This window comes from Bos indicus x Bos taurus, chromosome 4 (genome assembly GCF_003369695.1).
Source record: "Bos indicus x Bos taurus breed Angus x Brahman F1 hybrid chromosome 4, Bos_hybrid_MaternalHap_v2.0, whole genome shotgun sequence".
In the NCBI taxonomy this organism is placed as follows: domain Eukaryota; kingdom Metazoa; phylum Chordata; class Mammalia; order Artiodactyla; family Bovidae; genus Bos; species Bos indicus x Bos taurus.
Window position 1 is genome coordinate 110285529 of NC_040079.1, and position 20543 is coordinate 110306071.

The window sequence follows — 20543 nt, forward strand, 5'->3', positions numbered from 1 at the left end:
TCAAACCATATTTTCTTTATTCATAAATTTAAGTAACCACATTAGTATTAGCAGTATCCATGATTCTGCAAACAGAAATCAGATACTTTTCATATCACGTTATAGATGTCTTATAACTTTTATCACTATGAAATTATGGTATTATAAGTCTGTTAAATCTTCTTTACTCACCACAAAAATTTTTTAAAGTTTGAGTATGTCTATATAATTGGTTCCCTTGCAATCCTATATACTGTATGTTTTTAAAAACAGTATTCTGGGGACTCCCCTGGCAGTCTAGTGTTCAAGACCTCACCTTCCAGTGCAGGGGGTGCAGGCTGGACCCCTGGTCGGGAGCTAAGTTCCCACATGCCTCGGGGCCAAAAGACCAAAACATAAACCAGAAACAACACTGTAATCAATTCACAAAGATTTTAAAAATGGTCCACATCCAAAAAGCATTATTTTGAGAAGGGATCCATAGTTTAATGAGATTGCTAGAAAGGTTCATGGCACAAAAAAAACTGTGGTAAGGCTGGTTCATGTTTAGTGAATAGTTATAAGATTTAACAAAATTTAGTTTTCAACTACAGTAGACTAATTATTGAGAAGCATTAACAAGTCTGACTGTGGAGGCCTAATGTTATAAGGATGCTGATGGGGAAACAATGGGAGTGAAACTGATCAGAATACCTACTCACTCTTTTCTCATTCTCCCTTAGAGTGGAATTACCTTGAATAGAAAGCTGTGCTTAGCTAAAAAAAAGTTTTACCCATGAGCTCCCCTCTTCAACTGTTTTAGAATACATTTGTATTCTAGAACACTTTATTGGGACTTAGCTGCTAATATGGAAGATTTAGGTAATTTGAAATTTCCAAGAATGTAGATTGCCTGTTTGTCTTGGTATAAATCGTAAACTATCTAATGTTAAGACAAAACCCTCATATGGATTAATCACAAAAATACCCACTTGGGTTCTAAACGACACTGTATGTAGACTTAAAGTTGATACAAAGGCACACAGGAAGACTCTTCCTCCATGTGGGGAAAGAATAATCCCGGTAATATTTAATTCTAAAATTAGGACAACTTTTGGAATCTCTAAATCCTACATATTTGAGATAAATAATAAGGTGATATATACTACCATAGGCCGAATGCTTGTGTCTCTCCAGGTTTGTATTTTGAAAGTGAACCCCCAATTTGTTGGTATTTGAGTGGGGAAGGTGATGAGGTCAAGGGGGTGGAGCTCTCACGAGTGGGATTAGTGCCCTCATAAGAGAAACTTTAGAGATTACCCTTGCCCCTCTGCCATGTGAAGACACAGAAAATAAGTCTACGAAATTAGGAAAACAGACTCTCACCAGATAGCAAATCTGCTGGTGCTTTGATCTTGGACTTTCTAGCCTTCAGAACTGTGAGAGATAAATTTCTGTTGTTGAATAAACCACCCAGGCTATGGTATTTTGTTATAGCAGCCTGGAGAGACTAAGACAAGCACTGAAAACTAAGGCTCGTTACAAATGAAGAAGGTTCTTTTTGGCCCCACCTTGGAGCTTGCAGGGTCTTAGTTCTTTCAGTGAAAGCACTGAGAAAAAATAAAACAACATAAAAATGGGCTTTAAAAAAGAAGTGAGATCCTAGTATTTATGGACAAATACAGAAGAGCATTTCTATAGCTTTGAGGCTAGAGATGCTTTATTGATTTTCAATTTTTAAAGTCAAGCTATGGACAAAAACATAGCAGATATGGTGCTGATTGTAAGATACATGGAGATATTAACACCTTTGACACTATGATAGGAAAGTTTGGCTTCAGGAGATTTCAGGGGAGGGTGAGGGGGGAACATTAATATCCTCACCTTTTGAACTGGAAAACCAAAAGTTACTATGAAAACTTGATGAAGAAAAGAAACGGAGAGGTTTAAGATAGTCTCTGAAGTTATAAAAGAAAATCACAGCAGACAAAAAAAAATTAGCTATAATATTGATACTGAAAGGAAAGGAAGCCCAGTGGTAGAAAATTCAAGGTTAACTGTCTTATTGGAAAGTCAATAGACCATACTGAGTAAAATATATCGGGAGTTGGTATGTCTGGAACTAAAGGTATTAGCACATACTGCAGCTGTTTAATTGTTGTCTATCAAAAGAATTAAAAATATCAAAAACTATCCTTGAGTCTATGGTTGGAGCAGGAAGGACGGGGCAACATTAGCTTTGCATCCTAAGCTCTTGTGAACATTATAATTTGTAGAAGTGAGCATGTGCTGTAAATATAATTTTAATAAAAACGTAATAAAATGTTAATTATAAAAAAATGAAGAAGGTTCAAATACAGTGTAGTTAAAACGGTGAAGTCATTTTTATTTCAGTACTTGACAAAATACCCCATAAAATTCAAAACTTCTACCATTATACAAAAATAGGTCTCTACAAGTGATATTATCTGTCTTCATCACCAGTAGCAAATATATTAGGCAGAAACATGTAACTTCATAGCCTTATAAGAAAAGTGCAGGACACCTCAAGCTACACATTCAACTGTATCATAATGCCAAAAGTTTAATCTTTTCACCCATTAGATAAATAACACAATGTTTATAATTTAATCATTTAAATTAGCATTCCACAAATATACATGTAATTGAATGATTATTGTGCATGAATACATACACAGTGCTTATATGTACAAATTCCAGTTTTCGTGTGCTGGCAAGGGCTTTGTATACAATCATAAGCTGTGTTCGCATTGGTCCCACCGAACATCCACAATAGAAAAGCACAAAAGAACCACTGATTTACAAAAGGAAATCTGTTTAAAATCAATTCATGATGCTTCAAAGGATTATCTTCTCATGCCAGCATGAAACTGAGTTGAACCTATAAGACAGGAACAGGATAGTTCAATGATTTCAGATCAGATTGTGACTTAGACTAACTAGTTCATGATGGGCAGAAGATTATTCCCTATCATTAAGAAAAAATGCTTTGTTTTCTCCTAAAGAAGTTTTATTCAAACTTGATTTTTTTAAAAGGAAATTTTGAATATATATATTCAAAAGCATCTGTATCTGTCTCCGTAACATGCTAAGTGAGATTAACATTAAGATTTTCTGTAAAGTGCCCTGCGGGCTGAATGTTCTATAGAACATTTCACTCTTCAAAATCTTGTGAAATTTAGATGCTCAGACCAACAAAGTCCAGCTATGATAATAAAAGTTTCCTATAGCAACAAGCTGTTTGAGTTAGACAATTTCTTGTATGAAGAGAGAAACTACTAAAAACAAGTGGTGATGAGTCCTATCTATTTTGTAGGAATAGCAGAAAAAAGGGTCTCTAATAATAGTTATATATATATATATATATATATATATATATATATATATAATATGTGCGTGTCTGTGTGTATGAAAGTTGACTTAAAGGTCATTAAATTGAAGTGATTTAAAACCTTTGAATCAGGAATGAACTGAAAAGAGGGAAAGAGGTTTTTCTCACAATCCACTTCTAAGAATGAAATTTTTTGTGTGTTTTTGAAGAGAAATAGAAGGTCATCCTTACAGTCTTTGGACCGGGATGGGTTCCTCGGATCATACACAAAAGCACAAGGTCGGAACAGAGATTATAGCCGCACTAAGTGACTACAGAACCTGTGTCTTCCTCTCGCCTCCCTATGCCTTATCTGCATGCACAGAAGCAATTGCTTTGGAACAAGTCCTCCAGCAGTCTCTGGAAGCTTCAGAGTATCTGCACATCGGTGCTCATCGTGCATCTCACCTAATCTTCTCAATGAGACGAGCAGGGATTTTTGGGGGGAAGAGTGAGATCCAGGGTGATAAATCCTGTTTTGTATTAAATTCCTAAAGGGTAGCTGATAACTCATGCACTGAACTAGAAAACTTGATTAATAATGAGGAAAGTCAAAGAATTTCAAAAAGAGAAAGATTTCCAGGTCTATCTAGCACTGTGGTGCTGCCAATACTTGGTTAAGCTGAGGGTACCTGACTGTACAGTTCCAAGTCGTCTTTGCAGTGCCTCCAGCCGAGTGATGTAATCTGTCAGGGCTCTGTCAGGATCATAATTCTGAAGCTGAGAACATGCTAAGGAACCAGGGTTTAAATCAGCTGGAAGGCCTGGGTACCTATGAGATTAAAAATATGAAGATGAATCCAAATTATCCAGAAACAATGCAAGTAACTCATGAGCCTACCTCCACCCCTGCCCTCAAAAGGCAAAACACATGTATACTCCCCAATCTATATGTATCCATCCACCTCTGAGTCTGCCATGTGTTAAGGAAAAAACTTGTCAATAAATTCAAAGCAGTCACTAAGTCATCAAAAGAATGTCCAGCACAACTGCTACTGCAGAGAACATCACTGAAGGCTGCATACGTATAAACGCATCTTGTCCTGCAAACTTCGGAGATTTTTTTCGTAATTCCAAAGCCGCAGTTTTAGTTAATGCCTTCTTAATGTCTAGCCACAGCGCATATACTGAGTAACACGTGATCAACGCTGTTTCCTTTACCCCTGGAAACCAGCTACAAATTCAAAAACTCTTTTTGGTTCTGGGCATTAGATTATGTAAACAATATATAACTAAAGACATGTTTAGCTATTTCATTGCAAAGCCCCAACAGTGTCCTTCATTCTCTGTCGCTAGTATAAGGACTGATGTTGAAGCTGAAGCACCAATACTTTGGCCACCTGATGCAAAGAGCTGACTCACTGGAAAAGACCCTGATGCTGAGAAAGATTGGGGTGGCAGGAGGAGAATAGGGTGGCAGAGGACGAGATGGTTGGTTGGCATCACCAACTCAATGGACATGAGTTTGAGCAAACTCCAGGAGACAGTGGAGGACAGGGAAGCCTAGTGTGCTATAGTCTATGAAGTCACAAAGAGTTGGACATGACTTAGTGACTGAACAATAACAACACTGGTATAGATTTTATCAAACTCTTACCTATTTTGAAATGGTAAAGGAGACCTTGGATAGTCCAGATCTGATCTTGAGCGGTATGCAGTATGTCTCGGTTCTCCATAAAGCTCCAGCCCGCCAGAAGAATGATAAAATGTGTCAGTCTTTTCTGCACCTAAAGTAATCCAAAATGTACCTTGTAAAGAAAAGAAAAATACCAAGCCCTTGAAAAATTTCTACAAAACAGATAAGGTTCAAAAGACTGACTATACTGCACTATACTACACTATCTCCTATTTATAATCATTTTCAATTATTCTTGCTACAGAAATAGCAAGAGAAATTGCTAGAGAAACAATAGTATAGCTTATTTTTTTTGACCTTTGAATATTAGAATTTCTGATAATCTGGAACTATACCTCTAAGAAAGTATTTTCTTACTCTGAGGAGTGTCTGAGTGTGTGGTTATGAGAGAAAAGGCAATGTGGATTAACAATATTAAACTGTTAATGCTGTTAATATTAAGTCCTTTTATCACTCTGTTCTGCTGACTTTCATTGGAAAAAACTGGAACCAAGACATACTAACTTACAACACAGAATTCATTATGGTTCAAATTTCAGCTGTTTCAGTATAAAGATCTATGTGTGTGTGCTCAGTCATGTCTGACTCTTTGTGACCCTATGGACTGTAGCCCTCCAGGCTCCTCTGTCCATGGAATTCTCCAGGCAAGAATAATGGAGGGGGTTGCCATTCCCGTCCCCGGGGATCTTCCTGACCCAGGGATTGAACTTGCGTCTCCTGCGTTAGTAGGGAAATTCTTTACCACTGAGCCACCGGGATGCATGTTTCAAAAACACTTCATTTAGAACAGTACCAAATATATTTCTTCTATCTCTGCACAGAAGAGGAAAAGGTGGTTTACTACCAGTACATGTCAGTTATGCTGTGTGTCTATAGCTCTGTGTGCTTCCCAGCTTCTCATCTCCTCCTTTTGCCTGAAATGCTGAAGCCCTAGTGTTTGAGTATAGAGAGAAGGAATTTTAACTTTTATATCACCTACTGGTAAACCCAGAAACCTGTTTAATATTGCTAAATTGTGAAAACTTCAAATTGAAACTTCCACATAATAGAGTAAGAGCAATCCTATCTCGAACCAGAACCTTAAATGCAGTTGAACAGAGTGGGCTCTGGAGCCGACAGCTAGGGCCACCATCCCCTACTGGGTAATTTGTTGCAAATGACAAAAGCTTTCTGTGCTTCAGTTTTTCATCTGTAATTGTGCTTACATCACAGAATTGTGAGAACACATGGAAAAAAGTCGGGCTAGTGTGAACCAAGTGTGCCATAAAAATCAGCTCTTTTACTACTCTTCAGAACAGCAAGGTCCTCAGCTTTGTTAGTTATCAGGGCTCTGTCTTTGGACAACACAGGTCCCAGAACACATTATTTGGAAGGTTATTATATATGCAGTAATTTTAGAGAAATCACCAACGTAAGAAAAAATTCTATTTTGACTTCACCTGGATTCAATCCAAAGCCATCCCTGTTAATATTGATGGAACCAGAACTTGTGACTCGATGCCACCGTCGAACCAAAAATTTCATTCTAAAAGAGATTCCAATGGAAAATTTCACAGAACATCTATAGTGTAAAGAGTATAGACACACACTTTCTACAGAATTCAAGTCATACATTTAAATATTAATGCAGATCAAATTTCAACATAATCACGTGGCTAATATTATGCCAATGTCCCATGGTTTATGATAAAACTAACTGAAACAGAGCAGGGCTTTTCCCATGAGGCAGAGGTTTCCTGCTGCCAGTACCATGTTCTGACTTTAGAGGAGCATGGGACACAGAGACGAAGAGCGAATGTAACAGAAAAGGGAAGCTGGATGGGCAAAGGAAGGGCGAGGAAAAATGAAAAGAGGAGGAAAGAATGGAGACTAAGGGCAGAGAAGATGGAAAGAGAACAGAAAGACCCTTAATTTGGCAGTGAGAGTGAGTGGGGAAGCAAGAAGAGTGAGGCCGTGCAGTCAGGGATGAAATACAGTGCTGGCTTCAAAAGGGACGGGGGTGGCTATGTCACAACCCAGCTGTAGCAAATCGCTGCCTGCCCCATTCTGGCCCCAAGAGCTCATGGAGCACCAGTTTTGATTTCTTATTTCAACTAGTTTCAAGGCTTGGTTTTTAGGACGGTTAAAATACAACGGACATACAAGAGAAGACGACGACTGTGACAGTGTGAAGTCCTTCAATGGTAACTGGCTCTCAAGGAGCCTTCCCGAGTCCTTGAAACCGAGATGAACAGCTAACTCCTGTGACCTCTCACTCACTGTCTGGAGGGCCGTGCATACTGCTCTGCCCTGGGAGAGAGTGAGTGAGGATTAAGTCTTTTTTCTTTGTCAACGCACCTCCCAGCACTTAACCCTGGATAGGCTGTACCAGGTGATGAAGGGAATGAAAGGAAGGAAAGCTCTTTGCTTTCTCCAACCCTCTAATTCTTATACCAGTGCTGAGAAATGACAGAACCAGATAGGAAGCCACCTGGGAGACACAGTCTGCAGGCTGTAAGGCCCTGGCAGTGCGGAGGCCAGCTGAGAAGGGCAGTGAGGAGCTGAAAGATAGCACATGGTCCCCAGCACACAAAAACACTAATACCACCTCTTATTCTGCCTCTGTGGCCTTCTGAGGTACTTGTGAGTAACCTGAATACAATGGGATTGGACAGTACTTAAAAAAAAAAATGTCCTTTGAGACTGTCTGCCGCCTACAGAAGCAAAGGGAGGGGCAGCAAGGACAAAGCATCGAGGTGTCTGGGTGCATCTAGCCAGGTGAGAGGGTGGCAGGAGGCTGTGTCGTCAAGGGAGTCAGATTCCTGGCTCCATTTCAGCCACATACAGAGTGAGCATGGCAGTATCTAGCTTGGAAGGCCAAAAAGGAGCAGCAAACGCCCCAGCAGAGCCCAACACACACTCAGGCCAGGGATTTCTACAGCTGGGCTGCTGGAGGGGCTGTGGTAGTAGTGAAGAAAACGAAGCTATGTCAGCCGAGGTAACTTTTCAAAAAGCATTTTTCTCCCTTATGATCTCTTTTTTTTATATGTCTGAACTAGTTCATGGGCTTATTTAGATTAAAAAAAAAAAAGAGAGAGGGACCACCCAGACCAGATATTCCAGCTGAGTCACTGGCTGGCTGCCTCTGGGAGGGCCCTTTCCGTAGGGTCTGTCCGGTATGATGTGAAGTTCCCCTCCCTGACTAGAGGATGAAAACCTGCACAGAGGGAGGTGTGTTTCAGTGACGTCAAGTGACTCCTACTGGATGACTACGGGGTGCAGGAGGCAGAGCAGAGAGAGAGGACTAAAAATAACTCAGTTTCTCAGAATGCATTCTACTCAATGCCTTTTCTTTCGAGTACCTCACCTGGAAATCGCCATGGACACTCTGACGGCTGACCGAAACCTGGTGAAGCCCTTTGGTCGGTTGGTGATCACCTCCAGGTCTGTGAAGGCCGGCTGTCCCCCCATGCGGGCCAGCAGGGCCAGGGTGGCCTCCTCACACTCCTGGAACCCACCCAGTAACAGGAGCAGGTATTTCTTCTGATAAATGAGAGCTTTCCGAAAGCTTTCTGCCCTCAGGTATTTGCCATAAATTCTCTGTTTAAAGGGAAGAAAAACAGAAAGACATTATTCAAACCGTTCTGCAGGGGAAGATAATCTAGACTTTATTTTTAGTAGCAGGAGTAGAACGGCTGGTACCTCATCGCTGTTTTCTATTTTACCAGCAAAGTGAAAAGTAAAGCTAGACCTTGATACTTCCACTTCCATTTAGTCAATGAATTTTAGCTCCTATTAATCATAGTTAACGCAAATATTTTTGTCTTAGCCAAAAATAGTATAAAGCTTTTACAGTATAGAGTATAATAGTACAGAGCTACTTTTATTATTATCATCACATTTAACTTTTTCAATGTTAATATTTTCTATCTCTTTAAGAGTCATAAACTTACATTCATGCCATAGTTGGAATAAATATTACAAACGTTTTCTTTTTTTGGATTTTAAGTTAACTGCTTAAGGTAGTTGTACTATTAATACAGTATTCATTATAAGTCATAAGAGACGCTATTTAGAGGGCTTACCATTACAGAGCATGATCCTCTAATATTGACAGTAGCAGAGCTTCTATACGGAATTGAAAAGCTAACTTTCTGTTGGTTTATTAGGGATGAGACTGTAGGAATGGGGACCATGAGCTCAGGGGGCTGCTTCTGTGACCTCTGTGAGCTTAACCTGGTCCCAATCCTGGCATGCTTTACCACAGTTTTTTTGTGACTAGCTAGAGACCTCATTCATGACAGACTGAGACACCCGGAGAAACCACCTCAGTGTGACCTCAAATTCTTTAGTCTGACCATTAGGGTTAGTGAGAGATGAAATAAGCCAAGAGCAGAGGACCGACTCTGTTGTATGTTAGCTGGAGGATGTCTCCTACCTTTATAGCAGCATGCTCGGAATCAGGGCTCAGATTCTGAAGTAGAGCTTCGTTCCTCAGCTCGGCTTTGAGTTTGTACACTTCAGCTTCTGCCCTCTTCAAGGATTTCTGGAGAGCCAGTTTTTCTCTGTTCCAGACTTCTTTTTCTGAGGTGATGATGGCTTCAATGTTGGGGCCACCACTGAGTGAAAACCTAGAAGACTGCAGAGGCCAGAGCCTACTTATGTGATTTTAAAGAACAAGTCTCTGAAGAAAAGTCTGAATTTAACTTATTAAAGGTATCCCTATGGGAGATATAGAGTAGTATTCAGCTTTCCAACCTCAGATGGAGAAGTTCAAAGCCAATCTCAACTGACATTAGGAGGCTCGGATGGTAAAGAATATGCCTGCAATGCTGGAGATCTGGGTTCAATCCCTGAGTCAGGAAGATCCCCTGAGACAGGAATGGCAACTGCAGTATTCTTGCCTGGAGAATCCCATGGACAGAGGAGCTTGGAGGGCTACAGTCCAAGGGGTGGCAAAGAGTTGAACTCGACAGAGCGACTAATAGGACAACATTAACTTTTAAGTTTATGGCCTTGTTGAGGAGATTAACTTTACAACTAAAAGTCCCTATGAAAGCCCGGACCCATGTTTAGATTAGTTAGTTTAGATTAGTAGAGCATTCAACTAAAAAAGTCGATAGTCTTTTGTTTTGGCTGCGCCATAGGGCTTGAGAGATCTTAAGTTTCCTGACCAGGCACTGAACCTGGGCCATGGCAGTGAAAGCACTGAGGCCTAACCACTGGACTGCCAGGGAATTCTTTCCATTGTTTTTTGGGGGTAGACTTTCAAAATGGACCATCTGGGTCCAAATGCTGAGCCTGTTCCAAAAGCAGTACACTGGAAAAGGGGGGAAGCCAGCATGTACACGGGGAAGCGGGTCTCTGCAGAAGCTGTGTGGATGTGTTACCGTGTGTCTGACCACAAAGCCAGTCTTATAGGTCTTTCCTGTCTTCATACTGATGGTAAATAACAGAGCTGACAGTTTAGTTATTTTATAGTTTTTAAAAGGGAAAAATGTAAATAAACTCCCGAAGTAGTTTATTAAGACTGAAATCCACAATTTAATAGCATTTTCACTTGAGTTGTGAACACGAGTGATAAATTATCGAGAAGAACAGGCAGAACACACATTTGAACACTTCTTCACATGTGTCTGCAACTGGCCCACAGGTAGGGAGTTACTCGGCTTTGAAGATCAATGTGTCTTGGTTTGACTACTGACCTCAGTTTTCTCATGTGCAAGGCTGGGTATGGATTAGACATTCTGAACATACAAAACCCAGAATCTGGCAGAAAAGATTCCCAATCAATCAATAAATAAACAGCTACTACGGTTCCCATCCAATTTTCTAATGATGCTACTACACATCAGATGCTAAGTATGCAGCCATGATAAAAACAGACATACGTAATCTCTGCCAGTTCCTGCCTGTCGATGCCACCTGATTTGCTCCTCCAGCTTCATAATCATGTTTCTTAAATCATTCTTTTCTTCAGTCAGTTGGCTGATATGTCCCGTCAGCTCAGTGTTTTGTCTTAGTAGTCTTTCAGTTAATGAGCCGCAAGAAGTACCTGGGGACATTAAGGTAGGCTAAAAGACAAAACAGCGTAAGGTCATACGAGCACAAATGTTTATGAATAATGCATATAAAATGTGAACTCACTGAGAACAACAGACTTCATGAAGAACCATGGCTTGTGCTGAGTCTTAAGTAATAACCAGGACTTCACCAGGGAGGAAAGAAGGGCATATTAAGTGATTACAACAGCAAGTACAAAGATACAAGGCTTGAGTGAGTATGCTACCTTTAAGAAGTTACAGACATGCTTATTAAGGCTAACCGTAAAGCCTGCTTTCATTATACAGATGACAGACCTAAATGTAGTAGTGAAGAGCAATGAAAGGCTTGAGGCTGGAGCATGCCATAAACAAATTTATGTGTGACAAAGAGTCCTTCGACAGTACTCTGCAAAGTAAAGTATATTAGAGAAGAAAGATTGTGGCGCCAAGCTGCGACATCAGGAAGTTATTGCCCACAGTCTAGGTGAGGAATGCTGAAGGCCTGAATGCAGGCAATGACCGAAGGCACAGGGACAGACATTTAGCAGCCAGAAGGCACAGACCCTAGTGACTGCCCGGGGGTGCACGTAAGAGCAAAGGAAAGTGATCTGTGCTGACTTTCAACTGTACACTGGGCGATACCATGACCAGAAATGCGGGATCAGGGCCAGAAGGAAGAAAGGAAGACGATGCTCAGTCTGGTCTATGCCTGTGAGGTTCCTAAAGATGTCACCGCGGGGTATGTTTCCCTAAGGAAAGGTGTTGCATAAATAACTGAAAATATCAACCTGGAACACAGGACAAAGGTCTAGACTAGAACCACAGTCCACAAGAAGATAAGCCACATAAGGGCAGGATCGTAGCCTCAGAACCCAGTACAGTACCTGGCACGTAGTAGGTGCCCAATATAAGTATTTGTTCAATAATTAAGTCTACTGAGAATTCAGGCTTAGGGAATGAATGAGCTTTCACAGTAAGAGGAAAACAATGGACGAGCATAGGAAGAAGAGGAACTCTTGAAGGTAAATGACAAAAGAAATGGAAGAAATGAGAGAATATTCACACAAAAGGTAAGGAAAGAGGGTATTTTAAATGGAAGAGGTCAAAAGTATCAAATGTTACAAAAAAGCCAAGAACTACAGGGACTGAACAGATTTGCCACATGAGTGAACTGAGCACAGTGGCAGCATCACGAGCGTGGTCTCACCGAGCGGTGTGGGTAAAGGCAGCCTCCTGCTGCGAGAAGCTCTTCATAATGTAAGTAAGAGGCCAGCAAAATTTTTCAATAATGATAATATTGCTTCCCCTCAAACTTTCACTATTTTCTGTTGGGGTAAGGCAAACATTACTAATATTTTAAATAAATGAAACGATAAAACTTTTTTAGAAAATGCAGTGCCAGTATCAAATGATTCATGTAATTTCTATAGCTTTGCTCTCGATACTTTAAAAAGTGTTTTTAAAAAGTCTTACCTCTTCTCCTGGCTGGCCAGTTAATTTTTGTAGTTGTAAAATAATTCTATCAATATTTTCCTGAACCCAAACAAAATCTTCATCATCTGCTGTTTCAAACTGTAGTCTTCAAAAAAGAAAAAAAGGGCAAAAAGTCAAAACGTATCAACTCAAGGAGCAGTGTTACTAACACAAACATTACAGGTCAGGTGACACCACTTCACCTCTTTTTCCTCCTTTACATTAATTGTTCTCTTGCCTGAGTCAGGGTGTTAGGAGGGTTGTTTTCAGGTATATGAGTTCTGTTAAAGATAACCTTCTAATGTAAACATGCATTAACTTTAAAACTTCTCTAGCTACTAGTGAGGGACAGACTGCCCAGCCTGCCTAAGAATGCCATTTCTAAAAGTTAGGCAGAAAATTCTAACCTGTTGGAGGCTTTCTGGGCTAGATGTTGTAGTTTTGAAGCCACACACTGAAGTTTTTGTCTGATTATTTCCAATTCATGATGATAGCCAGTTCCTCCTCCGTTCATTTCAATCATTTTAGGATAGCTTGATTCCTTTGTCTCTCCCATTTTCTGCTGAAGAACCCAATTTCTGGTTCGATCATTGGTTAAACTCCAAGCGGTTGGCTAGAAATTTTGGACAGAAAAAGAAAAACGAAAATTGTACCACAAATAGCACATCACATTCTTTCTTAAGAGAACACAATTACTGTTTATATTCCAAATAAACTTCTATAGATTTTTAAATGATTGTACATCATTTAATCCAGTATCAAAATTATATGATCACAGGACTGCAATATTCTTCTAAAAGATATTTTAAAACAAAATGTCAATTTACCTCATTAAGATTCTGATACAGAATTCTTCTACTTTCTCGTTCTTCTTCTCGTTCTAGTTCTTGCTTCTGGAATTCCTGCATAATTCCTTGCAGTCGTTTTCCTTCCAGGTCTAGCTTATAAACTTGCTGCCTTTTCTCTTCCAGCTGGCGCTGAAGATCTTCCACCTTGGACTGAAGCTCGTGCATTTTCTTTTGTCCCTCTGTGTTGGCCTCCTGTTCTGTCTGCAGTGTCTTTCTGTGAACCTGCCTATCCTTTTCCATTTGCTGTCTTGTTTGCAAAGAATCCAGTTTATATTTCTCAGTCTCATTTAACAGTTCTACGATACGACTGTGTTTCTCCTCTAGCTGTTTTTGAAGCTCTTTAAGGAGGTCCTCTGAGGGTAAGGATGGCCGGGGCTGCCCACTATCATCGCTGCTCTGCAGCTGTGCGTGTAACTCCCGCTCCCGATCCAGGGTACTAGTCATTTCCCGAATCCGAACCTTCTCAGATTCAAGTAGTACCTGGAGCTCCAGGTTGCGGCCTCGTTCTTCAGCTAGCTGGGCCTCGTGCAGCGCTCTTTGTGATTCTATCTTCTGATGTGATTCATTCAGTTGCTGTTTCTGTTGTTCCAAAAGTTGACTCAGTTGGATATTTCTTTGTTTCTGACCCTCAAGTGAAAACTTCAGATCCTTGTAGGAGAAAGTTGAATTTGAGAATTTGTTCATGTTAATATTGGCAAAAATAATTCATAAGTATACAATTGTGCCCATTGTGCTTTTATTAATACTAAGTTGGTAGTATTTGGTAAAAGAACTGATGACCATTTTGCTAACTTATATTTTCAGTAGTTAGAGTGTAAAATTATTTGGGCAGCCAGTTGATGTTCATCAAAGAATATCAGCAAAAGAGAGTTAAGCTAAATAACACTTTCTCTCCCAACATTAATCATATCTACTTAAGGAATATTCAGCAGATTAATAATCTTTAAAAATAAAAGTATTTATCATATAATGTGATGGGAGTTCCTGAAACTCCTTGAATTTTCCCATATATTACTACATAACTTAAAATAATTGGGCTTATGGAGAAGGCAGGGGGACAAACTACTCAAAATCTATAAACATCTGTGATGATAAAAAATATTGATAACTGAAGAAATAACATGTCCTTGCTAGGCAGAAAGCTCACAATGCCTAGTGGCTACCATGGTGGACCTTAGAAAAAAAACCAAAACCCAAATGTAGCAGGGTAGAAATTCTGGTTGGGCTTCCCAGGTGGCGCTAGTGGTAAAGGATCTGCCTGCCAATGCAGGAGACACAAGAGACGTGGGTCTGATTCCTGGGTCAGAAGATCCCTGGAGTAGGAAATGGCAACGCACTCCAGTATTCTTCCCAGGGAAATCACACGGACAGATGAGCCTGGCAGGCTATAGCCGATGGGCTCGTGAACAGTTTAACTGAATCACTGCGCACAGAGCAATTCTGGCTGCATAGTTTTTTTTAGCACAGAGCTAGCAAGTACTGGGCTTACACAGACAGAAGGGCTCAAGGAGAACTCTGCAAATGGCACTGCATGTAGTATGACCTGCTGTGAGCTGTGCAAGGCTGGGGTGTGCCTCTCTGGGAGTGAGCCCACCATCAAGGGCCTCACTGTAAGTTTTCATAACATACAGTAGCAAGGGCTCTTGCTACCAGAAAAGCACCACTGCTCTCCTTTCCTAGGAGAAACAGGAACTGAAACCACTTCTGGGCTAAAAAGATACAACTGCCGTGTTTATCAAACTGTATATACGCGAATTCAAATTCCTAAAACACATGCTGTAGCAGAAGAGTCTCTATGCATCCTTGCATGCAGAAGAAAAAAAGGATCATACCATTAGCAATTTCTACTAATACTTTAGATAACACCATAAGAATATTCAACACATAGTGAACAATTTATTCCACCTGATGAAGAGTGTAAGGCAGACACCGCAGGAAGAGGAACGTTTCTCTTCTATCACTGCGGATTCTTCCACAGACATTTAAAGATAAAGAAAACAGTACCTCAAGTTCTTCTTTGTCCCGTTCTTCACTGCGTCCCTGCTTGGCTTTCTCTTTCTCTAAAGCCCACTGGAGCTCTCTGGATTTCTTCTGTTCACTGGCTAACGTGTCATTAAGCAAATGAACTTCCTCTGTTTTATCTTTAACTTCCAACCTAAATCAGAGACAAATGAACTGTCATAAAACTACTCTGACCAAGTATCTATTGAGAGAGAGAGAACAGCATCCACGGAAACGTGGTGGCATACTGTAAGTGAAGTGAAGTCGCTCAGTCGTGTCGGATTCTGTGCGGCCCTGTGGACTATGCCCACCAGGCCCCTCCGCCCATGGGATTTTCCAGGCAAGGGTACTGGAGTGGGGTGCCATTGCCTTCTCCACATTATAAACTAATAGAAAAATATATACCATATCAAGATTCAAGATTTTTCACTGTGGTTCACTTCCAATTAACTGTTTCTAGTAATACAACTATTAATTATTATTTACCATCGTAAACAATTTAATGTTTGGAATAGAATAAGGATTTCCATTAACTTTTACTGAATGTAATAATCATTTGTGTGTGTGTGTGAAAATGTTCAAAATAATGACTATACTTATAATGTGCCTGTGGCAAGCAGAATATCACAGTATTTACATCAACAAATTTATCCTTTTTAAAAGCATTATCTTTCTAAAATTTTGCATATTTTACCTAACTAGACCATGAATTCCATTGAGATCATAAATATCATTTCACATTACTTGATGGTAAAATGAAGGTCAAATTTATGTATCTTATACAACAAATTTATGTGTCTTATACAACAACCAACAACAATCTCAAACAGAACTGAAGCCATGGAGAGAATATGCCAATACCTAATCCTCAGTTTATCATTTAGAAAAATCTTTAGTGTTTCCTTTCCGCTGTAGTTTTTTGTATAAATAACAGCTTCATGTTATTTAAACATCATATATAATGTCATATTTTTGTAAGATCTGCACAGTGTCTGTGACAAAATTATTCCAAGTCCTTCAGTAATAATGAAGTCCTTCACTTTAATGGCTTCCCTCGTGGCTCAGATGGTAAAGCATCTGCCTGCAATGCAGGAGACCTGGGTTCGATCCCGGGGTTGGGAAGATCCCCTGGAGAAGGAAATGGCAACCCACTCCGGTACTCTTGCCTGGGAAATCCCACGGACAGAGGAGCCTAGTCGGCTATAGTCCATGGGGTCGCAGAGAGTCGGACACGACTGAGCGACTTCACTTTGCACTAATACAGGATTACAGTCAAGCAGGGTGGCACACCTGAATGCCTCTAATTCCTTGAGGTGCTTATGCTGGGCCTTCAGTGTTGCTTCCAGTTCGAGTTTAGTCCGTGCAAGCTCACTTTTCAGTTCGGAAACCACCATTTTCTCAGAGCTCAGTTGCTCCTGCAGCTCTGTTGCTCTGTCTTTCACGCTGCCGAGCTCCACCTGCATCTCTAGCGTTTGAGACTGCTTCTGCTGCATATTATAGTCGAAGGGTTCTACATGAAAAAATGTTAGTATTTAGAATATGATCCAGCAACTGGTACTTCGTTTATAAATATTCTGTTGACAATAACAGATGTGTTACTTAGGAGATTACTACAAAGCAAATGTGGAATGATTACAGCCTGTGAAGTTAGCAATTTATATAAATAGATGAATATGTAGATTTTCCTCATAGTGCTAAATCCTCAAGATTTCAGAACTATGAACATATAAGGATGATAAAAGTTTAACAGAATTCATTACTGGATATAAGACTTGAAATAAACAAAAAAAGTTCCCTTAATACCATAAATAGGAACTTGTATCTGTTCATTAAGAATTTCGATAGCTCACACAAAAAAATTCCAAGTTTCTGACAGCCAAAGTACTGGTGATTCCGATTACAATAATCAGCAACGCCTGCTGGCTTTGTTCAGCCCTCCTCCACAGAAGTCCCTAGGAACTTCATTATAACAGAAGGGGGAAGTCCAAAGGCCAATCTGGATCATGGTTTTGTCTTTAAAAACAGACCAAATCCTTGCTACATGTGTATTGCAAGAAAACAAAATATTTAAATCTCCAAGTGAAAAAAAAGGTCATGAAATATTTATCAGGATCCATCTTTATAAAAAATATAAACTTATGTACATATACACAACGAAAAGGTCTGAAGACATATTTCCTGGGTGTTAACAGTCATTTATTTTAGGATTTAGGAGATTCCAGGGTGATTTTTACTCTGTTTTTTGCTTCTCTGCTCTACCATAAATGTATTTTTATTTATTTTGGCTGTTCTGGGTCTCTGTTGCTGTGCAGCCCTTTTCTCTGGGTGTGGTGCTCAGGTTTCTCATTGCTGTGGTTTCTCTTGTTGCAGAGCACGGTCTCTAGGCTCGGGGGCTTCAGTCACCGTGCTCCCAGTTTCCAGAGCACACAGGCTTAGCTGCTCTGAGGCACGTGGGATCTTCCTGGACCAGGTATCAAACCTGCGTTCCCTGTACTGGCAAGCAGATTTCTTACCGCTGAGCCACAGGGGAAGCCCTACCGTAAGTGTATTTTTAACTTGAAGCTCATCAGTTCCTATTAGAAGTCATATTACTGGTGTCAGGAGATAGGATTAACATTGACTTTAGACTATTCATGTTATTTAAGCTTTTGAAACTATTTCTTAGGGAGTAGAGTCTCAGGATTTATATATATAAATATGTATATATGTGATAGTAACTAAGCTTTCAACGGGGTTCTATTTATTTAAATGAAGTAATAGCAATAAATTCTCTAAAAATAATCTTCAATTAATCCTGTGTCTAAACATAAGGAATATATTTAATTTGCGGCCTTACTACACCTATTTTATCTAAAATATTTTAAGATATTTAAATTCTTCAGCTTTTCGATGACAAATGTGAGACTGATATAAATTTCAAAATAGGCAAAGGCAATGCCAAAGAATGCTCAAACTACCGCACAATTGCACTCATCTCACACACTAGTAAAGTAATGCTCAAAATTCTCCAAGCCAGGCTTCAGCAATATGTGAACCGTGAACTTCCTGATGTTCAAGCTGGTTTTAGAAAAGGCAGAGGAACCAGAGATCAAATTGCCAACATCCGCTGGATCATGGAAAAAGCAAGAGAGTTCCAGAAAAACATCTATTTCTGCTTTATTGACTATGCCAAAGCCTTTGACTGTGTGGATCACAATAAACTGTGGAAAATTCTGAAAGAGATGGGAATATCAGAACACCTGATCTGCTTCTTGAGAAATTTGTATGCAGGTCAGGAAGCAACAGTTAGAACTGGACATGGAACAACAGACTGGTTCCAAATTGGGAAAGGAGTACATCAAGCCTGTATATTGTCACCCTGTTTATTAAACTTATATGCAGAGTACATCATGAGAAACGCTGGACTGGAAGAAACACAAACTGGAATCAAGATTGCCGGGAGAAATATCAATAACCTCAGATATGCAGATGACACCACCCTTATGGCAGAAAGTGAAGAGGAACTAAAAAGCCTCTTGATGAAAGTGAAAGTGGAGAGTGGAAAAGCTGGCTTAAAGCTCAACATTCAGAAAACGAAGATCATGGCATCTGGTCCTACCACTTCATGGGAAATAGATGGGGAAAGAGTGGAAACAGTGTTAGACTTTATTTTTCTGGGCTCCAAAACCACTGCAGATGGTGACTGCAGCCATGAAATTAAAAGATGCTTACTCCTTGGAAGGAAAGTTATGACCAACCTAGATAGCATATTCAAAAGCAGAGACATTACTTTGCCAACAAAGGTTCGTCTAGTCAAGGCTATGGTTTTTCCTGTGGTCATGTATGGATGTGAGAGTTGGACTGTGAAGAAGGCTGAGCGCCGAAGAGTTGATGCTTTTGAACTGTGGTGTTGGAGAAGACTCCTGAGAGTCCCTGGGACTGCAAGGAGATCCAACCAGTCCATTCTGAAGGAGATCAGCCCTGGGATTTCTTTGGAAGGAATGATACTAAAGCTGAAACTCCCGTACTTTGGCCACCTCATGCGAAGAGTTGACTCACTGGAAAAGACTCTGATGCTGGGGGGGATTGGGGGCAGAAGGAGAAGGGGACGACAGAGGATGAGATGGCTGGATGGCATCACTGACTCGATGGACGTGAGTCTGAGTGAACTCCGGGAGTTGGTGATGGACAGGGAGGCCTGGCGTGCTGCGATTCATGGGGTCGCAAAGGGTCAGACACGACTGAGCCACTGATCTGATCTGATCTGATCTGATGCGTGTTTCTACCTTTATATTAAACCAAAATGAAAACAAAGATATGTATCCTTTCTACACATGATGAAAATTCAGATCTCACTTTAATGTCTAATGATTTTGAGAGAAATCAGCTCTAATGAACAGATACTCCTCTTGAAAAGTGAAGAAAAGATCTGAACAAGCATATCACAGTAGCACAAATCCAGCTAGCCAATAATCATATGACAAACTTAGAGAAATGTAAATTAAAACCATAATAGCAATCCACTGCATACCCACTAGACGGGCAATCAAGGGCTGACATCATCAACTTTTGGCAAAAATGTGAAGCAACAGAACTTTCTAGAGCTATACTGCTAGAAAGTGCACAAACTGATATGACCGTGTTGGTAAAGAGTCGGGCATTATCTAATAAATCTGAATATATACATTTTATGACCTAGCAATATACGTATCCAGAAGACTCATGCAAGAATGCATCAGAAACACGGCATAACCATGTGCAGAACAGTACTGAATTTAACAGCCAGAAAGTAGAAATAACCTCAATGTTTAACCACAGAATGAATATATAAATTGATATAAACTGTGAAGTAGTCACACAAGGGAATTCTATATAGTAACAAAAATGAACTAGAGATAAATGTAACGCAGAAGAATGTCATAGAGAGGTGAAAGAGATAAGACACAAAAATTTATCAGAGTGATAAAGTGTAAGAGCAGGAAATACTTTAAACTTACATGGTTTAGGAATATGTAAAAAGGCAGTTAAAAACTCAGGATAATGGTTACCTCTAGAGTACCACAGAGGAACATGTGTTCTATATCACTACAGAGTAGCAGAAGCAGACTTCTGGAACACTTGATACGGGTGAGGTTTCCACAGGAACTCATTTCATAGTGTTTATATTGTATATTTCTGCATTTTGTAATTTTCTATATATATGTTATAGTTTGAAAATACAAAAAAGGTATTAA

General features: G+C 39.9%; 1 protein-coding gene across 7 annotated transcripts in view; it reads right to left on the reverse strand.

The window, feature by feature from the left end:
- Nucleotides 1-2318: 2318 nt before the first annotated feature.
- The window catches only part of AKAP9 (A-kinase anchoring protein 9), a 165384-nt gene continuing 147159 nt past the window's right edge, over nt 2319-20543 (reverse strand). For 4 of the 7 annotated variants that reach the window (XM_027540209.1, XM_027540207.1, XM_027540210.1 and 1 more), the window contains 12 exons: nt 16621-16840; nt 15334-15484; nt 13309-13977; nt 12889-13094; nt 12482-12587; nt 10856-11038; nt 9403-9603; nt 8332-8564; nt 6425-6510; nt 4947-5097; nt 3982-4121; nt 2319-2860 (listed from right to left, as the gene is read on the reverse strand). In XM_027540209.1, coding sequence (XP_027396010.1) covers nt 2826-2860; nt 3982-4121; nt 4947-5097; nt 6425-6510; nt 8332-8564; nt 9403-9603; nt 10856-11038; nt 12482-12587; nt 12889-13094; nt 13309-13977; nt 15334-15484; nt 16621-16840 — 2381 coding nt within the window. In that variant the 3' untranslated portion in view covers nt 2319-2825. Of the gene's footprint in view, nt 2861-3981; nt 4122-4946; nt 5098-6424; nt 6511-8331; nt 8565-9402; nt 9604-10855; nt 11039-12481; nt 12588-12888; nt 13095-13308; nt 13978-15333; nt 15485-16620; nt 16841-20543 lie in introns of those variants that run through there. The other 3 variants (XM_027540208.1, XM_027540206.1, XR_003510874.1) reach the window with 2 other exon arrangements.